This window comes from Tauraco erythrolophus, chromosome Z (assembly GCF_009769465.1).
Source record: "Tauraco erythrolophus isolate bTauEry1 chromosome Z, bTauEry1.pri, whole genome shotgun sequence".
NCBI classification, from domain to species: Eukaryota; Metazoa; Chordata; class Aves; order Musophagiformes; family Musophagidae; genus Tauraco; species Tauraco erythrolophus.
This window is the reverse complement of record NC_141496.1, coordinates 13,866,720-13,889,704: the sequence shown is the minus strand read 5'-3', so window position 1 is coordinate 13,889,704 and position 22,985 is coordinate 13,866,720. Positions and strand designations below refer to the sequence as shown.

Here is a 22,985-nt window from a genome sequence, read left to right as displayed (position 1 = left end):
CTCTCTTGACCTGCTGACCACGCTTCTCTTGATACACCCCAGGATGCAGTTGGCCTTCTGGGCCGCATGAGCGCACTGCCGGCTCATGTTGAGCTTCTCATCTATAAACACTCCCAAATCCTTCTCTTCAGGGCTACTCTCAACCGACTCTGTGCCTAGTTTTTATTTGTGCCTAGGATTGGCCCGACCCAGGTGAAGGACCTTGCATTTTGACTTGTTGAAGCTCATGCAGTTTGCACTGGCCCATTTCTCGAGCCTAGCAAGGTCCCTCTGGATGGCATCTCTTCCCTCAAGTGAGTCCACGGCACCACACAACTTGGTGTCATCGGCAAACTTACTGAGGGTGCACTCAATGCCGTCATCCATGTCGCTGACAAAGATGTTGAACAGCACTGGACCCAGAACAGACCCCTGAGGGACACCGCTTGACACTGGTCTCCATGTAGACATTGCACCATTGACCACAACTCTTTGAGTGCGACCATCCAGCCAGTTCTTTATCCACCAAGTGGTCCATTTGTCAAATGCGTGTCTCTCCATTTTAGAGACAAGGATGTCATGTGGGACAGTGTCAAACGCCTTGCACAAGTCCAGGAAAACGACATCCGTTGCTTTACCCACGTCAACCAGCGCTGTAGCTTTGTCGTAGAAGGCCACTAAATTAGTCAGGCACGACTTGCCCCTAGTGAAGCCATGTTGGCTGTCACCAACCACTTGGTTATTTGTTATGTGCCTTAGTACAGCTACCAGGAGAATCTGTTCCATGATTTTACCTGGCACAGAGGTAAGGCTGACTGGTCTGTAGTTTCCCAGGTTGTCCTTGGTCCCTTTTTTAAAGATGGGGGTTATGTTTGCCCTTTTCCAATCTGTAGGAACCTCACCAGACTGCCAGGACCTCTCAAGTATGATGGCTAGTGGCCTAGCAACTTCAGCCGCCAGTTCCTTCAGGACCTGTGGATGTATCTCATCAGGTCGCATGGACTTGTGCACCTTCAGGTTCTCTAGGTGTTTCCGGACCTGATCTACTCCTACCCTGGGTGGTTCTTCACTCTCCCAGACCCAGCCAACATCCTCTGTGATTTGGGTGGTGTGGTTCAAGTGGTTGCCAGTGAAGACTGAGGCAGAAAAGTTGTTGAAAATTTCAGCCTTCTCCATGTCCTCAGCAACCAGGTCACCCGTATCTTTCCGGAGACACCCCACATTCTCTCTCATTTTCCTTTTTTCTCTCACATACCTATAAAATCCTTTTCTGTTATTTCTAATATTGCTGGCCAGATTTGACTCTGTCAGGGCCTTAGCTTTTCTAGCCTGGTCTGTGAGTACACAAGCAACTTCCTTGTACTCATCCCGTGTTACCGGTCCCTGCTTCCATGCTTTGTGTAATCCCCTTTTGTATTTGATTTTAGCCAGGCGTTCTTTGTTTATCCCTATAGGTCTCCTGGTGTTTTTGACTGATTTCTTCCTTTTAGGGATGCAATGCCTTTGAACTTGGAGGAGATGATCCTTGAAAGTCAACCAGCAATCTTGGGCTCCCAGTCCTTCCAGGGCTTTATCCCATGGCACACTACCAAGGAGGTTCCTGAAGCAGCAAAAGTCAGCTCTTCTGAAATCGGGGGTTTTAAGCTTGCTGAGCTTCCCCCTCTTAGCTGCCCTTAGGATCTCAAACTCCACCATCTCATGGTCACTCCAGCCAAGGCTACCCACGAGTTCAACATTACTTACCAGCCCTTCCCTGTTGCCGAGAACGAGGTCTAACATGGCACCTCTCCTTGTTGGTTCCTCTGTCACTTGGATAAGGAAGTTATCGTTAATGCATTCCAGGAATCCCCTGGATTGCTTGTTCCCCAACGTGTTGTTTTTCCAACTGATATCAGGGTGGTTAAAATCCCCCATGAGGACCAGGGCTTGTGAACGAGCAGCACCTCCTGTCTGCCTATGTAGTGCCTCATCCACTTGGTCCTCCTGATTGGGTGGTCTGTAGCACAGTCCCACTGTAAAGTCTCCTACCGTTCCTTTCATCCTGGCCCAGGCACTCGGTTCTTTCGTCATCACTTGCCAGGTGGAGCTCCATGCATTCTAGCTGTTCTTTGACATAGAGGACAACACCACCTCCTCATCTACCCTGCCTGTCCTTCCTGAACAGTTTATACCCGTCTAGTCCAACACACCAATCGCAGGAGTCATTCCACCATGTCTCTGTGATGCTGATCAGGCCATAGCGCTGCAGGCTCACAAGCATCTCCAGCTCCTCTTGTTTATTGCCCAAGCTGCGGGCATTCATAGAGAGGCAGATAAGTTAAATAAATAGAAGCAGATAAGTTAATTACTTTCAGTAGTCTGTAATTTAGGAGAGACATGCTAGCAGCCCTGGCAGCATGTGGTGATTGCACTAAGACTGAATGAAAAATCCATTTCATAAAGTCAACAAGAATCTGTGAGCTGCACAGATGATGGCAGCAGGTTTGTGGCACTGTAAGTAGCCAGCACTGAGCCAGTCAGATACCTTTTTGATGGCATGTTTTTAGGCTGCTTTTTATAACCCTAGTGGGAAAGGTATTGGCTAGAGAACTTCTATGATTCACTGAAGAAATGAAATTCTAGCATATTGCTTTCATATTTTGTTTTTATTGTGTAGTCTTTTTTCACTGCTCTTTTTCCAAGGTGACATTTATTGTTCTAAAAATTTGGAAAGAGCTCCGTAATAGCAGAATATCAGTAGAGTGAAGGACTTGTTCTGCAGGAAAAGCTTTGTTATTGATTATTTGTAATGATGCTTCTTTATTGTAAATGGATGCCATTTGATACTCATTTTTATTTATATGTGCACCAGAATGAAAAGGTGAGATGTATTAATTCTGTTTCCTTTGCAGTGCACAGTTACTTGTGGTGGTGGAATAAGGACTCGTAATGTCACTTGTGCCAAAAATAATTATGAGCCATGTGATACTTCGAAGAGACCAAACTCTAAGGCCCTGTGTGGTCTCCAGCAATGTCCTTCTGCTGGAAGATTTCTGATACCCCCACTGGCACCCAGAAGAGGAAAAATCATAATCAGAAAAACAGCTACTAATCCTGAATGGAGTCCTCCTCAGAGAATACCCGTACCAAGCCCAACGTCCCATACAACAACAAAAATACCTGAGCCTGAAAGTGTAACTCCCTGTTCGCCTACGTCCTCTGGTTTGGGTAATGCCTCAGAAAAAGAACGAATAGCCAACGAAACATTACAAAATCATTTTGGTGGACCAAGTGATGTTTACAATTATCCAGTTGTTTCTACTGAAAACAGTTCACACCAAAATACTACTTCGTGGTCTTTTCATAATAGCTTAAGTACTGAAATTATAAGGCACACTGAAAATATTTCTGAGAGTGAGCTAGTTTCTACTGTAGCGAGTGAGAGTGAAGACACTCCTGTCTCCTCTTTTACCCATAGCCCAGAAATAACTTCCAGCTATGATTACTTGACTGAAGAATCTGACGACATTGATGGGTCAGTTGGAGGCAGTGAGAAACCGATTGATCTTTACAGCACAGAACTCAGTCCTGAAATCAGAACCAGGGACACAACCCTGGATATCGACTCTCACATCCTTCAAAATGAGAGTGTGACTTCTCAGCGCCCCCCAGCATCTCATGACCTAGACCCTTCTACACTCCTTCCCATTAGAAGAGCAGCACAAGGGATGGCATTTCCAACAACAGCAAACTATATCAGTCTACAAGTTGATGTGCCTTTTGTGGAAGTAACTACTCCACAAGTGTCAGCTACAGTAATGCCCACAGTCTTTGATCATGTACCAAGAGACCAGACTGACAACAGAAAAGAAATTAAGCTACCTGACCCCCTAACTTCCAGCACACAATCGTCAGCTCTCGATCGTGCTCTCAGGAACCAAAGTGCAATATCCGTGGGTGTTTTAACAAACGTCACAGAAAACAGCCAGCTAGTAACATCTAACAGTTTGCCTGGTGATGCCTACTGGATAGTGGGCAACTGGAGTGAGGTAAGTTATTTTTAACTCATAACAAGTGGAGAGTGTTAACAGCTGTCTGAACCACTGCTGAGGAAGTAAAGCTTCTTAGTTTGTCACGATTATCTAAAATGAGTATCATACACTCGAAATACTGGTCACAAAAAAAAATTGTGACTTGAAATATCTAAACTAGATTGCTTGCATAGAATGTGCCTGTATTTGTGGATTCTGCAATACTATGCCTAAGTGGACACTAAAATTTTAAGGGACCAGCTGTATCAACTGGAAATTCAGAAGTCCATGGGACTGTTGGGATTCATCCCAGAGTACTGAAGGAGCTGGCAGAGATTATAGCAAGACCCTTTTTGATCATCTACAAAAAGTCTTGGGAGTCTGATGAGGTCCCTGCTGACTGGAAGCTAGCCAATGTTATTCCAATTTGCAAAAAGGGTGTGAGGGAATCATAGAATCATAGAATGGTTTAGGTTGGAAGGGACCGTAAAGATCATCTAGTTCCACCCCCTCTGCCATGGGTAGGGACACCTTCCCCTAGATCAGGTTGCTCAAAGCCTCATCCAACCTGGCCTTGAACACTTCCAGGGATGGGCCATCCACAACTTCTCTGGGCAACCTGTTCCAGTGCCTCACCACCCTCTGAGTGAAAAATTTCTTCCTTAGATCAAATCTAAATCTACCCTCTTTCAATTTAAATCCACTGCCCCTTGTCCTGTCACTACACGCCCTTGTAAAAAGTCCCTCTCCAGCTTTCCTGTAGACCCCCTTTAAGTAATGGAAGGCTGCTATAAGATCACTCCTGAGCCTTCTCTTCTCCAGGCTGAACAGCCCCAACTCTCTCAGCCTGTCTTCATAGAAGAAGTGCTCCAGCCCTCTGATCATCTTCGTGGCCCTCCTCTGGACTCATTCCAACAGCTCCATGTCCTTCTTGTGTTGGGGACTCCAGAGCTGAATGCAGTATTCCAGGTGGGGTCTCACGAGAGCCGAGTAGAGGGGCAGAATCCCCTCCCTCGACCTGCTGGCCATGCTTCTTTGGATGCAGCCCAGGATACGGTTGGCTTTCTGGGCTGCCAGTGCACATTGCCGGCTCATGTTGAGCTTCTTATCAGCCAATACCCCTAAGTCCTCCTTAGGACTGCTCTAAATCTTCCCTGGGGAAGATCGGGGGATCTACAGACCTGTTAGTCTGCCCTCAGTTCCTGGAAAAAGTATGGAGAAGATTATGCTGCGTACTGTTGAAAGGCATTTAAAGAACAATGTGATGATCAGGCACAGTCAACATGGTTCACAAAGGGAAAGTCCTGTTTAGCTAACGTGATATCCTTCTATGTTAAGGTCACTCGCCTAGTGGATGAAGGGAATGCAGTGGATATAGTTTTTCTGGATCCTAGTAAGGCTTTTGATGCTGTCCCTCACAGCATCCTTCTGGACAAGTTGCCAGGCTGTGGGATGAGCAGGTTTCTGGTGCACTGAGTGAAGAACTGGCTGAAGGGCAGGGCTGAAAGGATTGTAGTGAATGAGGCTACATCTGGCTGGTGACCAGTCACCAGCAGCATTTCTCAGGGTTCAATCATAAGGCCTGATCTGTTCAATATATTTATCAATGATCTGGAGACAGGAGCTGAATGCACCATGAGCAAGTTTGCTGATGATAGTAAACTGGGAGGTGCTGTTGACTCTCTTGAGGGACCAGAGGCCTTGCAGAGGAATCTAGATAGATTGGAGCATTGGACAATCATTAATGGGATTAAATTTAACAACTCAAAATGCCGGATTCTGCAGCTACGATAGAGTAACGCCGGGCACAAGTATAAATTAGGAGATGAGTGGCTGGAGAACAGCCCTGCAGAAAGGGATCTGGGGGTGCTGGTCAGCAGCAGGCTTAACGTGAGTCGGCAGTGTGCCCTGGCAGCCAAGGGGGCAAACCGCATCCTGGGGTGCATCAAACAGCATAACCAGCCAGTAAGAGAGCGGATTATCCCTCTCTATTCACCGTTGGTGTGGCCTCACCTGGAGCACTGTGTGCAGTTGTGGGCCCCACAATTTAAGAAGGATGTGAAGGGATGAGGAGGGCAACAAAGCTGGTGAAAGGGTTGGAAGGCATGTCCTGTGAAGAGCGGCTGAGGACTTTGGGCTGTCTATTTTGGAGAAAAGGAGGCTGAGAGGCCACCTCATGGCTCTCTCCAGCTTCCTGAGGAGACGACGCGGAGGGAGAGGTGCTGAGCTCTTCTCCCTGGCATCCAGTGACAGGACATGTGGGAATGGTTCAAAGCAGAGCTAGGGGAGGCTTACACTGGACATTAGGAAGAATTTCTTTACCAAGAGGGTGGTCAAACCCTGGAACAGGCTTCCTGGAGAGGTGGACAATGCTCCAAGTCTGTCTATATTTAAGGGATATTTAGACAATGCCCTTAATAACTTGCCTTAACTTCTGGTCAGCCCTGAAGTGGTCAGGCAGTTGGACTAGATGATTGATGTAGTCTCTTCCAACTAAAATATTCTATTCTGTTCTATTCTGTTCTATTCTACTCTATTCTATTCTACTCTATTCTGTAACTCTTCCAGGGGCATGATATTTAGGTTTGACTATAACTAGAAACACCTCAAGAATTTTGTTTTGGAGCACAGCAAAAAATTCAGATATTAGGTGAATCCTGTACACACCAAATTAATATGCTTGTATTTCCAAATACGTACATAGCACAAATTAGCTGTAGATGTGCCGTTATGTTCTAACCTTCACTTACGTATCATTTCGCTCTAAATTATGTGTGTTTTCTAACTTAGTACGTGACCAGGGTCATGTAGGTAAACTAGCTTTATTACTGTATAAAGCACTTTAAGACCGTGGATACTTAAACATATTTTTAGTTGTCTGTTAATGTAAAACAGATTTTTGTGGTGCATTTCTATCTCATCCCACCATCAGAGTTTGCATCCACCATTAAGCAAATGCCTCTGAACTCAGAGTAGCATTCAGCCTGGTAAAACCAGTTTGAGTCTACAAAGAAAAGATAAGAATATTAGTCCAAAGTTAAAGTGGTGTATCCGGGGTTTGTACTTTGTCCAGCACATGCCCATGGGTAGACATTGTAATTTGGAGTTCTACAGCTTTGTTTGAAGTTTAGGTGATTATGCATTGGAACTGGGTTGTAGCAGTGGTAAAGTAAAAGATTTTTTATCTGGTTGACATAGAAATTAAAATTATCAGGCCAGTTGTGATTGTGCAGTATTCTCTGGATACAGCAGCTAATAATTACAGTGTTATACTATGTCTTGTTTGATTGTAGAAATGAACAGTTATTTTATCTGCATTAATGGTTGTGCCAAAATGAACTTTTCGGTTTCTAAAGGTAATTAAATTCAATCAGAATAGGTGTTAATATCCTCTAATACTCACTTTTGAAAGCACTGTCTTTCTGTTTGAGTAAATGAAACAAGTACGTCTTACAGGGAGTTTGAAAACTCCTTTGAGGTGTAAAGCATTCGGAAGATACTTATTCTGAAAGGTGATGACTTATCTGAGACTCTTCTGATCTCTGGTCATTACAGAATGGTAATACTTGGGTAACTTCTACTTTCTGTGCAGGAGCAATATAGATTGCAAAGTTTTCTCTGCCCTCAGAGAAGTGCTTACTGTTCTTCATTTATTGCTCTTGACGTTCCTTTACCAATACCCAGCACCAGGCTTTTTGACAGGTTTCTGTGCTGTTACCTTGCTGTGTCCTCAGGCAGTAGTTACTGTGGAGCCAGTTTTCTGACTTTATTTTTGCTCTTTCTCTTTTCCTGCACTTAGTAAAACTTTGTGCCTGTTTTTAGATAATATCTCTCCAAGGCATTGGTATTTCAAGACCGCCACATCTACCTACATGAATCTCTTGCTATGGTCTCTATCTTTCTCTTTTAGTGGCTGCCAATATTCTGACATTTCTTTGTTTCTTAGAATATGTGTATACTAGTAAATAAATAGTGCCCAAGAATAGCAATGATCACTGAGATAAATAGTGTGACATATCCCATAGCGCTGTTGACACTTAACTGCCAAGGGAGATTGCTAATTAGAATAGGGCAAAACATCATCCAATGACTCCAGTGTCTCTATCTGTAACTTTTAACTTCTTTCTTACAACTTTCCCAGGTCATTCTGGCCTGTCATTTTCCCTTTCTAAGAGCTTTCTGGGTACCAAAGATACTCCATTACCACCAGATCTGCTCATTCTGCACCTCCGTTATTGGACATAAAAAGTCACCTGCACCTCCTCCCTCTGTGTAACAGACATAGACTGTGACAAGAGGAAGTTTTGGTTTCTGAATGACAGGAGGGAAAAGTGATAAGCTTGCCTCTTAACTCTTCCTGAACGTCAGAGCAGGTGTATATATATGAACATCCTCCAGTTGTTGTCCTTTGTGAAATATGAAACCATGGTCAAGAAAGCTAAAGCTTTCTCCAAGTGTTACTTACACCTTTCTCTCCTGTTCCTGTACCTGCACACAGCATTTTTTGAAAGAATTCTGCTGTGTTTCATGATCCTCAGAAAAGAACAGAAAGCTTTGTAAGTGTGATCTGCCTAGCATCATCCCTGGAGTTTAAATGCTCAGAATGGGGCTTTGGTCAAAGACCAAGCAGCCCTTCAGTAAAGTCTTGGTGTTGTCAGATTGGTATAGCAGGGTTGAGGGGAGCCATCAACAGTCAGCACCTAAGGCGAGGATAGTCCATCCTCTTGAACAGACAAGTTGTCTTGGATAGATATGTGACTATGCAAGACGGAACAGTGGTACACAGTCCCCTTTAACAGGGTCTTTATGACGTCTCGGACAACTGTCCCAGTAATCTTGGAAGCTGGAGATGGCATGCTGCACAGGCATTGCAGATTCACACTCTTCATAATGTGCAACTTTTCAAAAATTCTTTGTTGTGACCATTAATCATTTTTCCATTTCTCTGATTGAATCTGGTAGCAACTCCATGCCTTCAATTGTCTTTTTTCTCCTGCCCTAGCTTCACTTTAGCTTTCCTTATCTTTCCAAGGACACTTACTCAGCTTTTCCTGTTTAACTCTCCCACTTCTGTTCATGCAGTTCAAACCACACAATAGCAATTGCTCTCTTTGTTAATGTGCTGTCTTAATCCAAAATTATGCTGTTTGTCATGCCAGCTACAGACTCCTTTGCATCTGTTGGATTTGACTCTTAAGTGAATAGCTCACTGTTCTTCCCTTTTTAAGGCAGAAAAAAGTAAATGGGTGTCTCCAGCCACTTTTCACTTCTTTCTGCTTCAGAATATAATGTTAGTGTCTCTTTTGGTGAAGAGTGTGCACTCTTGGGATCTGGACTGACATGATCAATATTCTTATACTTCAGACACTAAAACCCACTCAAATGTTGGAAATACTTAGCCACTCTCTGAATTTGTCATTTAAAAAATTCTTTTCCTGCACAGTTTTCCCAAGAGCGTCACACAATTTATTTCAGATATTCAGTATCACGCACTCTGTTTGCTGAATATCTCATCAGCAGTATTAGAGAGGAAACAGTGATGAAGACTGGATTCAATGACATTTTGCATCGGATCCCCAAAAGTCAGAGAAGGAAACGGTGGACCACCTGGTACAGATTTAGAATGTCTCAGTAAGCAGGAGTTTGCCAAAGAAGAGCAGTGCATGGTATAAATCAGAATTGGTATTTTCTTAACAACGCAACAAAAAGCACTCCTTCAGAACCTTAAGTAAGATTTAAGTGAATTTGAAATCTTCTTTTGGGCATCTCAGTTAAGCTAGGTCATCTGAAATGGCTCTAGATATTTATATTTAGGTTCCTGGATTGTTTCTGGAATTATTTACTAACATTGAGTTTGCCCCTCTGCTTTCCTCTCACCCTTGTGCAGTGTTCTACCACCTGTGGAATGGGGACTTTCTGGAGACATGTGGAGTGCAGCAGTGGGAACACATCTCGCTGTCAGCACATGAAAAAGCCTGATCCTGCAAGAAAATGTTATGTCCGCCCATGTGCTAGCTGGAAAACAGGAAATTGGAGCAAGGTACCTTCATTCAGAGCTGTGTGTGAACAGTAAACTTGCTAACTTCAAAGACTAGGGAGTACTAAATACTTCATTTTAAAAATAATTATTTACTCAGTGAATGCATACATGATTCCCAGTTGACCATTCGGCACTGATTTACTAATTTCCTGACTAAGTTATTTATGGAAACGCATCTGCTGTGAATTTTGTTCTTTCCCTGTGGGCGTCATGCTCTTTAACTCTTGTATCTAGAGCTAAAGCAGGGCTCACCGTCCATATTCTGTGGTGATCCTAGGGCAAAGCTGTACATATTTGCATGTGGCTTCTTTTTGATGTCTGCCTCCAGAGGTATATTCTAATTTTAAAAAGCAGGTGGGAATTCGGGAGAGGGAGTCAACATATTCCTCTTCACCCTTGCCAGTGTGTATTAGTCTCTTACATGACATGATCTGTTCCCCATTCATGTAACCTGTAAGTTTCACGTTACAAAAACTAAAGAAAAATGTATTGGGGAGGATACCTGTTATGTCTAGGGTCTTATTTGGTCCTAGTTGTGTGCACAAGCCTGGTCGAGAGACAGAAGAGTGTCCAAGGTGGTAAGTGGAACCGAAGGAATTGCATTTACGTTCTTTTTTGGTATTGTAAGACATGTGAGGAACACCTGGAAGGACTTCAGTGACTTCTTGAAGCTCGTTACATTTCGTCTTCATGCTGTCTAAAATTGAGGCTTCAAACAGTGAGTTATTTTTCAAGTCTCAGAAGAGAAAAACTATGAAATTCTATTTGAAATAATGTTGCTTTAATAAAGAAAAAGATAGATGTCAGACTTTGTCAATATGTATCATTTTTGCAGACAGTGCTGTTACCATTGGACTAGAGGGCAGATGCATACAAAGAAGAGTCTGCAGAAGAGGTTATAGTCACAAAACCTGTGTTATATTGTTGAGCTCTGTGACATAGAGTTGATTTGTATGTGAAATACGTGCCTGTTTAGAAAGTCCAGGCAAGGCCAAGGCATTGCATAACCACATTTAAACCTTCAAAATTCATTTTCAATGATACATAGACATTCTGCAGTCTCAGTTGCAGGAGGGCATGTTTCACCTTCACTTTTTCTTTGTAAACGTTATCGCTCTTGCAACAAGTGGATGATAGTTATGTCACAGAAAGTAGCTAGAAATCAGGTTTAATGGTAAAATATTATGGGAACAAATGTTTTAAAGTGTCAGTCCAGTTGTGAGGCCAGTTGAGACAAAAGACTTTTCCTAGCGTATTTCTATTGTGTTAGCCACGCTTATTTTTAAGGAATTGAACTATACAAACCTGATTACAATTTCATATATAAAAATGGCTATTTTTTTTTTTTGCTTTTGCAAGTGGCAATTGTTTTTCTCACTACGTGTTTCAAATATTTTTAAGGCATCTTATCACAGCAAGATGCCCATATTCTCCTGCTAGTGTAGTAGAGGTTTCTCTGTTCCTTTATGCTCATCCCTAAAAGAAAGGTGCCTCAGACTAGATCTTACAGTCTGAGTTTAATACGGAATGTAATTTGCAGGTATTTTAAGGCTGTGTGTACTCAGTTTCTTGCACACAATTTGTGTTTCTTCAGAACACTTCTGCCCGTGATTTCTATCCAGAGGGGCAGAAGTTTCTTGTGCCTTGTGAACAAGGGTATGGGCTCCCTTTCCATCCATCCTTCGGCTGCCAGGGCAAACATTATATTCAGGTTCCTTGTTCAACTGAAGTAGGCTTATTTAATGCAAAGGAGAAGAGCATCAGTTCTTATATTGCATCATGGTGGTAAAGATGAAAGCTGATCTGAGGTTACTCAGTGGTGCAGGCAGAATTGGCTTTGATTCTGGATGAAGACAAAAGAATTAAATGTGCATTTGTCCTTACCCTTGGGGTAGGAAATCCAGTTCTTCCTCAGCAGCAGGAGAGATCCTGCTCTTTGATATGTGGGGACAGAACCTGGTGCTGCTGCTTGAGGCCTTCAAGCAAGCTCTGGGGAGAAATAGGAGACTGGAAGGGCTCGCTTGGCTCGCCAGTCATGCTCCAAGCTGAGAACTGATTTCACAGGCTGTGAGTGAGGCTCAGGGTGTCTTGCCCTTCTCTCTCATTGTCTCATGTTTAAGCTGCCCTTGGGATATAGATCTTCCTGGTGCTGTGGAGAGGTGAGGAAGGTGAGGGTGGGAACTGCTAGTGCAGGATGGGTCCACCATCTGGCATTTGTATCAGCAGCAACTCAAGTTTATGGGCTAAGACAAGAAGCAGTTTTGCCAGCCTGAGCAATCTGCTGCCATGGACACCTACCTCTTCCATGGGTGAACGAGAAATCAGCTCACGCAACTGTGCCTCTTTCCTCTCTCCCTCCCTCAGAAACAACTGGAGAACGGCCAATTTCCCTGCATACAGGATTTGCTTTTTGCATTTATTGCATTATGACTCTTTCACTATGACATGTTTTGAAATAGCTGGCAAGATTTCCTAATTAAATATTCATCCACGTTATTAATGGATGTTTCAGTGAAGAAAGGGAAATATTTATGTGGTGTGTTCTGATTTGCTGTGATGAAAACCACAGTTTTTAAGCCTAACAACGGATTGTTGTTACGGTAAACTGGAAATTTCCTCTGTGAGTCAGAATGCTCAAAGCTCACGCCTGTCCTCCACAACTGGGGAAGGAACAGCTGCTCAGCAAAGCATCATTTGGAGATGTGCCCTTTTCTGTTTTCTGTACAGTGCTCTGCCAACTGCAATGGTGGTTTCAAGACCCGAGATGTTCACTGCATTGATGTTCGTGAAAAGCGACTTCTCAGGCCTTTTCATTGCCAATTACTTGGATATAAACCACAACTCAACACTAGTTGTAACATGGAGCCTTGCTTGCAGTGGCATGTGGAGCCCTGGAATGAGGTATTGTTCTTTAAAAGAAACTTTGATATGAGCAGTTATCTGTCAGTTAACAGTGACCATGATGTTAGGTAAACTTTTACTCAAAGGATGACTAACAGCTAGTACTACTCAAAGGCTATGTAGTCCCTGTGTATGGTTACAGCAAAAATTATCACAGACATTCATACGACTTCCCAGAATCAGTCCTAGGATTGCATGTGATACACAGGTAGAGCTGTCAATTACCATACCATGAAACAGAGAAGCAGATGGCCTGGAAGATTTATTTTAGCTTTCCTACTGGATCGGTAAATGTGATTAATTCAGACTAATCCCTTTTGCTTCCATTTTAATGTTGCTTTCTAATTATGATTAATTCAGAATTTTCCTTTACACTTTTTGACTGGAATTTTATGGAGCCAGAGACTGAGGTCAGACATAAGATAAATCTGACTTTTGGGTCACTTTGTAATATAAATCTATTTCAACAAACTTTCATAGGCAGCCAGGCACATACTTATGTCAGCTAAAACACATGGTCTGATTACATTTTAATATTTGCTTCCACTAAAAGCAGCTTTGGAGAAAGCGCCACAATGTTTGCAGCACTGTGGACCTGATGCTTTTAGATTTCAAGGGAGGTGATCGCACCTGTAATAAGGAGGAGACCTCATCCTCTGTGCAGCATACAGGTTTCCTGTCAGAGCAGTCAGCAAGGGCTGAAAAATAAGAGTAACCTTATGATTGTGCTTGTTTGCCACTTAAAATATCTTACAAAACCACTTGTCCAATGCTGGCAGTTGCCTTCATGATGAGGATACTGGATAGAATTGGATTGAAAAGGTTCATTTATCAGATGTCAGTTCTGGTCCTCTGTCCATAGGGATGCAGTTCCTTGTAGGATAGGAACAATACATTATTCAAAGTATATCTGGTGCATTTGACGCCTTATTTCATGTCCGAGTACGAAATTTTGGGCATATTTCAAGACTCTACTGCAGGCCTGGTGAATAATAGGCTTCTATATAATACATGAGTAAATGGCTTCTTCAACAATAGGTGAATAAAGGGCTTCTTCAAATACATTGCAGATAAAACTAACACTAGAGGCAATGTAGGCCCACTGCTGAATGAGGAGGGTGCCCTGGTGACAGAGGATAAGAAGGCAGAGTTACTGAATGCCTTCTTTGCCTCAGTCTATACTGCTGGAGGCTATCCTGATGAGCCCTGGAACCCTGAGGCTCCTGAGGAAGTCAGGATAGAGGAGGAGTCTACCCTGGTTGATGAGGACTTGGTTAGGGACCAGTTAAGCAACTTGGCCATCCATAAGTCCATGGGTCCTGATGGGATGCACCCGCGGGTGCTGAGGGAGATGGCAGATGTCATTGCCAGGCCACTCACCATCATCTTTGCTAAATCGTGGGGAACGGGAGAGGTGCCTGAGGACTGGAGGAAAGCAAATGTCCCTCCGGTCTTCAAAAAGGGCAAGAAGGAAGACCCAGGTAACTATAGACAGGTCAGCCTCACCTCCATCCCTGGAAAGATAATGGAACAACTTATCCTTGGTGCTGTCTCTAGGCATATCAAGGATAAGAGGGTCATTAGGGGCAGTCAACGTGGCTTCACTAAGGGGAAGTCGTGCTTGACAAACCTGATAGCCTTTTATGAGGCCATCACCCAGTGGGTGGGTGATGGTAGAGCAGTGGATGTGGTCTATCTTGACTTCAGTAAAGCATTTGACACAGTCTCCCACAGCACCTCACAGCTAAACTGAGGAAGTGTGGTCTGCATGATCGGATAGCGAGGTGGATTGTGAACTGGCTGAAGGATAGAAGCCAGAGAGTAGTGGTCAATGGGACAGAGTCCAGTTGGAGGCCTGTATTCAGTGGAGTCCCTCAAGGGTCTGTACTGGGACCTGTATTATTAAACATATTCATCAATGACTTGGATGAGGGGATAGAGTGCATTGTCAGCAAGTTTGCTGACGACACAAAACTGGGAGGAGTGGCTGACACACCTGAAGGCTGTGCTGCCATTCAGAGAGACCTGGACAGGCTGGAGAATTGGGCGGGGAGAAATTTTATGAAATACAACAAGGGCAAGTGTAGAGTCTTGCATCTGGGTAAGAACAACCCCATGTACCAGTACAAGTTGGGGGCTGAACTGTTGGGGAGCAGCACAGAGGAAGGGGACGTGGGGGCCCTGGTGGACAGCAGGATGACCATGAGCCAGCAATGTGCCCTTGTGGCCAAGAAGGCCAATGGCATCCTGGGGTGTATTAGAAGGGGTGTGGTTAGTAGATCGAGAGAGGTTCTTCTCCCCCTCTACTCTTCCCTGGTGAGGCCACATCTGGAATATTGTGTCCAGTTCTGGGTCCCTCAGTTCAACAAGGACAAGGGACTGCTTAAGAGAGTCCAGCGCAGGGCCACAAAGATGATGAAGGGAGTGGAGCATCTCCCTTATGAGGAAAGGCTGAGGGAGCTGGGTCTCTTTAGCTTGGAGAAGAGGAGACTGAGGGGAGACCTCATTAATGTTTATAAATATGTAAAGGGTGACTGTCATGAGGATGGAGCCAGGCTCTTCTCAGTGGCATCCAATGATAGGACAAGGGGAAATGGATATAAGCTGGAACATAGGAGGTTCTGCCTAAGCAAGAACTTCTTCCCAGTAAGGGTAACAGAACACTGGAACAGGCTGCCCAGAGAGGTTGTGGAGTCTCCTTCTCTGGAGATGTTCCAAACCCGCCTGGACACTTTCTTGTGTGATCTAATCTAGGTGGTCCTGCTCCAGCAGAGGGATTGGACCAGATGATTCTTTGAGGTCCCTTCCAATCCCTAACATTCTGTGATTCTGTAATAGTAAATGAAATAAAACAAAAATAAATTAAATAAAAATTAGTTGGTAATAATAGGCCAACAGAACGTGGACAAAAGATTGTTTGAAAAATAACCTGGGTCACTGTCTTCGTATGACACTTTTATTGCCAAATAGTTAATTTATTGTATGCATTGGGTGAATTTTAATGTCCGCAACTGCCCCATAAAAACAAGATGTTGCATCTCATGAACTTGCAATGTTTTCAGTAAATATAGCAGATTAATTCTACAAACATGTGACTTCCAATCTCATTCCTGTTGGGGAAGTTACTTGCTGGTGGTGCTGCATGAGCAGTTCAGTGTTGCCTGTTTATGTCGCCACCTCTGTGCTGACCTGTATTCCTTGCATGAATCCATGTCAGGAGCAGCTTTATACCAAGGATTTTGGACCCATGATGGCTTCTTCCCTGTCTCTTTCCAAACATGCAATGAAATAAATGTCTTAACGCAGAGCTTTTCTTCATATCTGGACTGTAAGACTTGGTATGCAGGCTACCCTGTATATCTTTCTAAATCACATGGGTCAGTGACATGCTTCTTGTTACCTGTGGCTCCACATTTCTAAATGAAGAACATTTTCTACTGTCTTTATGGTCTGTCTGGGTTCTCATCCATTCCCACCTCTCTCCTCACGGGTTTGTGTGCTTCTTTTGTTAGTGTTCAAGATCATGTGGTGGTGGCCAGCAAAAGCGACGTATCTACTGCCCTGAAGGCGGCTACTGTGACTGGACAAAAAGGCCTAATGCCATTGCGTCGTGTAACAGGCAACCTTGTACACAGTGGATTAACCAGGAGTGGGGCCCGGTAGGATTCAGTTCTTCTTTGGTTTGATTGTTGTCATCAGTTGGCCATATTTGGTCATATGATCCACTTGTCTGTCAACCTCGGTCCCTATGGCAAGTATAGTTTCTTATGCGCAGCTGGAGCTACAAAGAAAGATCTTTTGAAAATAATACTAAACATTTCAGAGCTAGCCCATCTCTGTTCCTCCAGTAGTCAGATGTTTGTTGCTGCATTAGATGTTGTTGGATGGAGGGCTGGGTTGGTATTTTTTTTCCTTTTCTAATAAAAAGGGAGTTACCATTGACATTTTTCCATTACTCATTTGAAATTTTCCACTGGAAGAGGCTGCTGGATGGTAAATTCCATCATACTCACTTAGATATAGAATAAGGTAACGTTTCAAGAGGATGGCAGGACAGAGCATTTTTAGAGAGGGAGGGAAAAGGTTGAATTGCTAGTAGAAGCCCCTGCTACACATCTAGCCGAATCCTCCCAAGTACAACCAGGCTATTCGATCTGTCTGTGCTTCCAGAGCCTCTCCAGTAGTTGTAATGTTTTAATGTTCGAGAATATTTGGAGAGGAGGGCAGGGGGGTGACCCTTAAAGCAGCTTTGTGGAATATTGAGTTTATCCACGCAAACAGAAATTCTGAATTTTGACCAGTAGCCCTCTACTTTGGCTTCTGGAAATCTAATTGATAAATATGGGGTCTATCTTTGGGGAACCTTCCGGTATCTGTAATGCATGTTTAGTTATAAAGAAACTGGCATATCTAATAAACCTTTCCCTCCAGTTTCCTTAATAAGCCTATTCATACGTTACAAATAGTCCTCACAGCAGAAGAGAACATTGAAAGAACACCAAAAGCCAGGAGCCACAAATAAGAAAATAAAGGAGAGTCATTCAACGCAGAAAATTTAATGATTGCTTTTGACATAAAGCCATTAGGTGGGATATGAGTATAATGTAATGTAGATTTAAATATGTTAAAGAGTTCCACACTTAAATATGGAAGTGAAATGTTGGGACATGCATAAAATAAGCAACTGAATGTATAGCAGATCTTTTACTGATTTATTAATCCCATTTATTACACTTTATAAAAAAAAACTATTTTAAACATTAATCTAAAGTTGCCATGAGGGTACCTGAGATCTTTTAATGTATTTCACACCAGTAATATTGTATCTTATGTGCAGAGACGTACATTAGAGAGAGGATAATTTGCAGAAAAAATACAGAGGTAGCAGTCCTATCTTCATCTCTTGTGCTTCATTAGCTGACAGGCTTTATCTTGCATGCCACTATTTATCTGAAGAGAAAAAGAGTTTAAAATTAACTGGAATTCTCAGACGTCAGAAGGATTAAGCACATTTGCAGAATAGTACAAGGACATGTTTTGAAAATGCTCTTTTTCGTGGCCATCTGTGTGCAGCCATAACAAGCAGCTGGCAGTTGTTTTATGGTCGTAAAGAAAGGGTAGCCACAGTGTAAATGTCACCAAATTAAAAACATCTCACTGAGCTTTTTTGAAATCTTCGGTTCGGTCATTTCTAGACCTGACATTGCAATTGATTATTTGTGTTTAATTTAGATGGTGAGAAAGCACAGGAAGCAAAACATGTCAGTGTGCAGTACTAATTTGTATTACTACTCTCTTACTTTGTAGGACTTACATTGCAGATCATCCTTCTCCTCCCTCTCTTTAGAAAACAGTCTTCTTACCCTGGTTACCCGTTTGAAGATGCTGTATTTGTACTATTCACCCCACCACCATATCCTGCCACGATGCACTGTGGAGATGTCTGTATGGAGAATGCAGTACACAAAATACTTAAGTGTCATTGGTTCTGGATCATGTGGCATTTTTAGCTCTCTGTCACATTACAGCTCAAGTATTGGTATGTTACACAATTTTCATGTAAAACACATTTATTTATGTTAAAATTACTCTCTTTCAGTGCACCGTTTCTTGCGGAGGAGGCATTCAGCAAAGAACTGTGAAGTGCATGAATATAGAAACTAATGAAACTGAAGATGACAGTATGTGTGTGGATAAACCCAAGCCCACAGATTATCAGAAATGCAGTCTGCAAGACTGCAGGAAAATTACAGGTAAGATAATACACCTGCATCCAGCAGTTTCCAAAAGTTCTCCATTTGTGCTGAGATTCTGCAAAAACTAGGAGCTGACCCCATTTATCAGCTTGTTGTGAATACTACAGGCTCTGTTATTATGCTCTGCCTGTATCTGCTTCTGCTCAGCTGCACCGTTGGCAGAATCACGTTGTCATGTTCTCCAGCCCTGCTGGCCTTGTGTTGCCATGATGGGAAATGCAGTTCTCTGAGCATGCATCCCTAATTTATGGTGCCCCAACTAAATGAAGAGGTCTGCTTGTATTGACCTGTTTTAGGTAATTCACAGGCTGCTTTGAGGGCTGTGGAAGGACATGCTGTGAGTCCAAACAGATGCTGTTTCTGAAGGCAGATATCGCTATGGGAACCACAAATTCTGGACTGGGAGTACAAGCAAGCAAAGTGAGGCAGACACTGTAAGAAAAATCTGGCTGGCAGTGAACGCATGTGCAGTCTCGGAACTATGAATTCAGCGTCTCACAGGGTGAGACTGTCTCCAAAATGAACAGGTGGAGAGGAGTGCCCTTGTGACTCAGGGTGTGCTGTACCTCTCTCCTTCAAGGGCCCAGGAGCCAGATGGCAATAGCCCAGAAAAGAAAGGGGTGAGGGAATCTTACAGAAGGGTATCTTTATCCCTGTTTGTGACAAATGCAAAGCAGAGGAAAACCTGAATCTCTGTACTCTGTGTGCTGCAGTATCCAGGAGGTACGCTAAGGTAAGAACAACAACAGCTCAAAGTCCTTCTGGAAGAGCCTTTAATGGCCTTTTGGAGAAGGAATCTTTCCTGTTAGCAAGTCAACAGTAAGAGTCCAGTCTGGCAATGAGACAAGAGCTTGACTCCCAAGGACAGTGCAGATCTGACATACGCTTGGTAGTGATGCATCACTTCTGCTGCTGTGCAGTCACACCTTTTGCCCTAGGGTTGATTGGTCTGCTTATCTCCTGTCCCTCTCATGTTCAGAAGGACTCAGAAAAATACTACCTACCCCGATTAGTAATAGTTATTTCTGTGAATGGAAGCTCAAGGGGCCAGTAAAACATAAAAATGTCCTGCTGAGTAGACCAGTGGTTCATGCAACTTGATATTGTGTCTCCAGCAGTGGCATTAGAAGGTGCTACTTAGAGAGAATACAGAAGCTCAGTCCTTTCCTGTGATTTGTTTCCAGGGTCTTCCTCCAGCATTCCCAACTGACATACTAGGCCTACTAAAGGCACCCTTTTTAGTGCCTTTTAGTTTAAATTTGTGAAACTTTGTCCATGAATGTGTTGCATCCCTTTTGGACCCTGTGATGTGGTCTGCTTCCACCCTCTTCTGTTGGCAGGAAGTTCCAGAGGTTCACAGCCTGCTGTGAAAAGTGCTTGTATCTGTTTTGAACTAAGGTTATACTAGTTTCATTGAGTTTCCCTAGTTCTAGTGTTGAGGGATTTGCTGAACAAGAGCCTTGCATTTGGTTAATCCAACACCTTCCTGCTTTTGCAAACCTTGACTCTCCCCCCGCAGCCACCTCTTCATACAGCTGAGGACCCCCGTTTTGTAATATCTAACTAAACCTAGCACATCTCAGTTTATTAAAGCTACCACAGACCTATCAGCACCATAATACAGACGGTACCAGTCCTTTGCTTATTCTAGTGCTGCAGAAATTGAAGCGTAGTCAAGCTGAACATGTCATTTCCTCATCTGTGCTCTTCTGCCTGCCCTGCCTTGCCCTGCCCTGCCCTGCATGGCTCTGCAGCACGCTGCCCGCCCATCGTGCTTGTCTTAAATGTGGTGTTACAAGAGTGCGACAGCACCAGACTCACAAATCATTGTTGCTAGACTGTCTCTGGCAGTTCTTGAGAGCGGAAACATTAAAGTGAAAAACATAGATCAGCTATATCTGTTGCAAAAGTGAAGCCTCACTGAACAATAATAAAAAAGTGCTGTTTTCAAAGGCAGGAGGTTCTGTGAAGGTTAATAGGACCTGTTGACTTAAAAGTCCTAAAATTTCAGGGGGATCAAGCTAACCCGTAGTACAAAGGAGGAGAAAGCCATCATAAATAAGAGCCTTAACAGGCATGACTGTCTGGCATAAAGCAGTTTAAAATTCTAGAAATACATATAATTTGTCAGCAAAATATAGCTAATTCCTTTCATGTTCTCCACCACAGGGCTACCTTGCAGCAAAGACCAGTTGTCGGTTCACTTCTGCCAGAGGCTGAAGGGCATTGGCAAGTGCCTGCTGCCATCAATACAGACTCAGTGCTGCTTCACGTGTAGTCAGCCCCGAATTCGTAACAAAGCAAGATACGGGGATCAGCGAGGCCTCAAACAACAAAATTACACTAAATCTAGAAGAAAATCACCTCAGAACCAGGAAAACAACGACCAAGCTGCTCGGCTCTAGCTGTTTTTTTATCTAGTTGCTTCAAATAGGGCTTCTGTTTACAGGTTTTACATTACTTCTTTTTATTTTCTGAACCATCCAGCATAAATGGAAATCTGTGACCAAAACTGGGAAAACACATCCCTTACGGTTATCAGTCCGAATTTACTGCTTCAAATTTTTCTCTGTAAAAGTCCAAAATTTCTAATGTAATTTGCGATGTACCAGCAGCTAGTACTTCTTAGGCATGCATAGAGGCTAGAAACAAGCTTGCAAGAATTTGGGGATTTTTTTAAATGAATGTTTTACTTGTCCTTTCTTCCATCTCTTTTCTGAAACCCACTTGAAACAGCAGCACCGCTTACTCAAGAGTGCTGAGTGAGGGCGGCCAACAGGGAAGCAGACACAGATCTGTACTGTGGGCCAGATCCCTCTATGCTCACTCACTTTTCTGTTTTTTTAGGAATCGAGGTGAAGTGGCAGTGTTTCTGTAAATTGTTTGCTCACTTCATAAATTTAAAAGTAGAGTTTTATAATAACTAATTATGATACTCGGGCCGAATTGAAACATTGGGTTTTTCAAAAGAAAAAATGTTCATTTAGTACTTGACTGAACGTCTAAAGGATACCTCAGCAATAGCCTGTCCTGGCCAGTTTTCTTCAGCTGCAAAAGTCTTACTCTAACCTCAAAACCCCAACAAATATGGGATGTTAAGTTCCCAAATATGTTTTAAGCAACATTTCTTGGTACCGTGAAAGCAAGGCTGTTTGCATCTACCACCCTGATAGACAGATTATAATTCACACTAATATTCCATGGTAGAGTATCATTTAGTCCAGTACCTCCTGGTAGAGTGTAAGCCCACATCCACATGAGTACTCTTATCACCTCGCTCACAGCAAACTTTTCCTCCAGTGCCAATCCTTGACCACAGTGAGGGTGAGGGCACTTGGGACAGGAGCCTGAGACCCAGAGTGTGTGCACAGCTCTGGGCCTCAGGTGTTAGGAAAGCACTACCCTATATCTGTTTTGCTATTGAAGAAAACAGCAGAACAAACTTTAGGGAGACCAGACTGGACCCTTTGAAGCAAAGCTGAGCATTTTCAAAAGAGCTGGGCAGAGTCTGACATTTAGATGTCTTAGAAATTCTATAGGATTTGGGCACCTCGGTTCTTCATGCTCTTCTGAAAATCTCAGATTTACTCCCTAGCTACCTGACAATTTGACACTGTAATACAGGGAAATGTCACATTTTATGCAATGTACAGTGAGACACACAGCCATGAATCCAAGTGTCACTATAGTTTCAGAGCTGTGACTATCAATAGCCCTATTTCTAGACAGATCTTTATGAAAATTAATAGAAATATTTGGGCCTGGCTATAATGTATTAGCCTAATGAAGGCCACAAGTCTAATTGTCCTTTTTCATAGGTTTGTGGCCTTAGGCTAAGGGCTCACTTCTTCACTTGAAGTCTCTGGAAGTTCAGGATATGCAGCATGGTAAGGTTAGATTTATTAACCTCTGTGATGGCAATATAACCCCAGTTATAGGTGCTGATAAAACTTAAAATCCACTGCTAAAAACATGGTGCTAGTATAACAGATGCGGGGGATGACTTCCAATGGTGCGTGTGCATGCATGTGTGTATATAGCACACATGCACATACTCTTAAAATAATACATGTCTGTGGTGTTGCTGGCCAATGCCAGGCATAATGCTTTTTAAGTTTCACAGTGTGCTTATGTCCTCCTAAGGTCCTGAATGGCTACTGACCCTCTGAGCAATAGAAATCTGGGCAGTTCTACTCCACTGGACACAGAAACACTGAATCATGTGAAGGAGTGGAGGTGGCCCATCTGATTCAGGAGGCGTTTGGGCAGGGCTTGGCCTCAGGCTGTGTTGTAGAGCAG

The 22,985-nt window shown here is 43.3% G+C and overlaps 1 protein-coding gene across 1 annotated transcript in view; it reads left to right on the top strand.

Annotated features, from left to right (window-relative positions):
• Nucleotides 1-21,091, top strand: part of ADAMTS12 (ADAM metallopeptidase with thrombospondin type 1 motif 12) — a 200,016-nt gene extending 178,925 nt beyond the window's left edge. Inside the window, 6 exon segments of the mRNA XM_086629244.1 lie at nucleotides 2,871-4,007; nucleotides 9,877-10,029; nucleotides 12,757-12,930; nucleotides 16,443-16,589; nucleotides 18,530-18,683; nucleotides 20,856-21,091. Coding sequence (XP_086485370.1) covers nucleotides 2,871-4,007; nucleotides 9,877-10,029; nucleotides 12,757-12,930; nucleotides 16,443-16,589; nucleotides 18,530-18,683; nucleotides 20,856-21,091 — 2,001 coding nt within the window.
• Nucleotides 21,092-22,985: the final 1,894 nt, after the last annotated feature.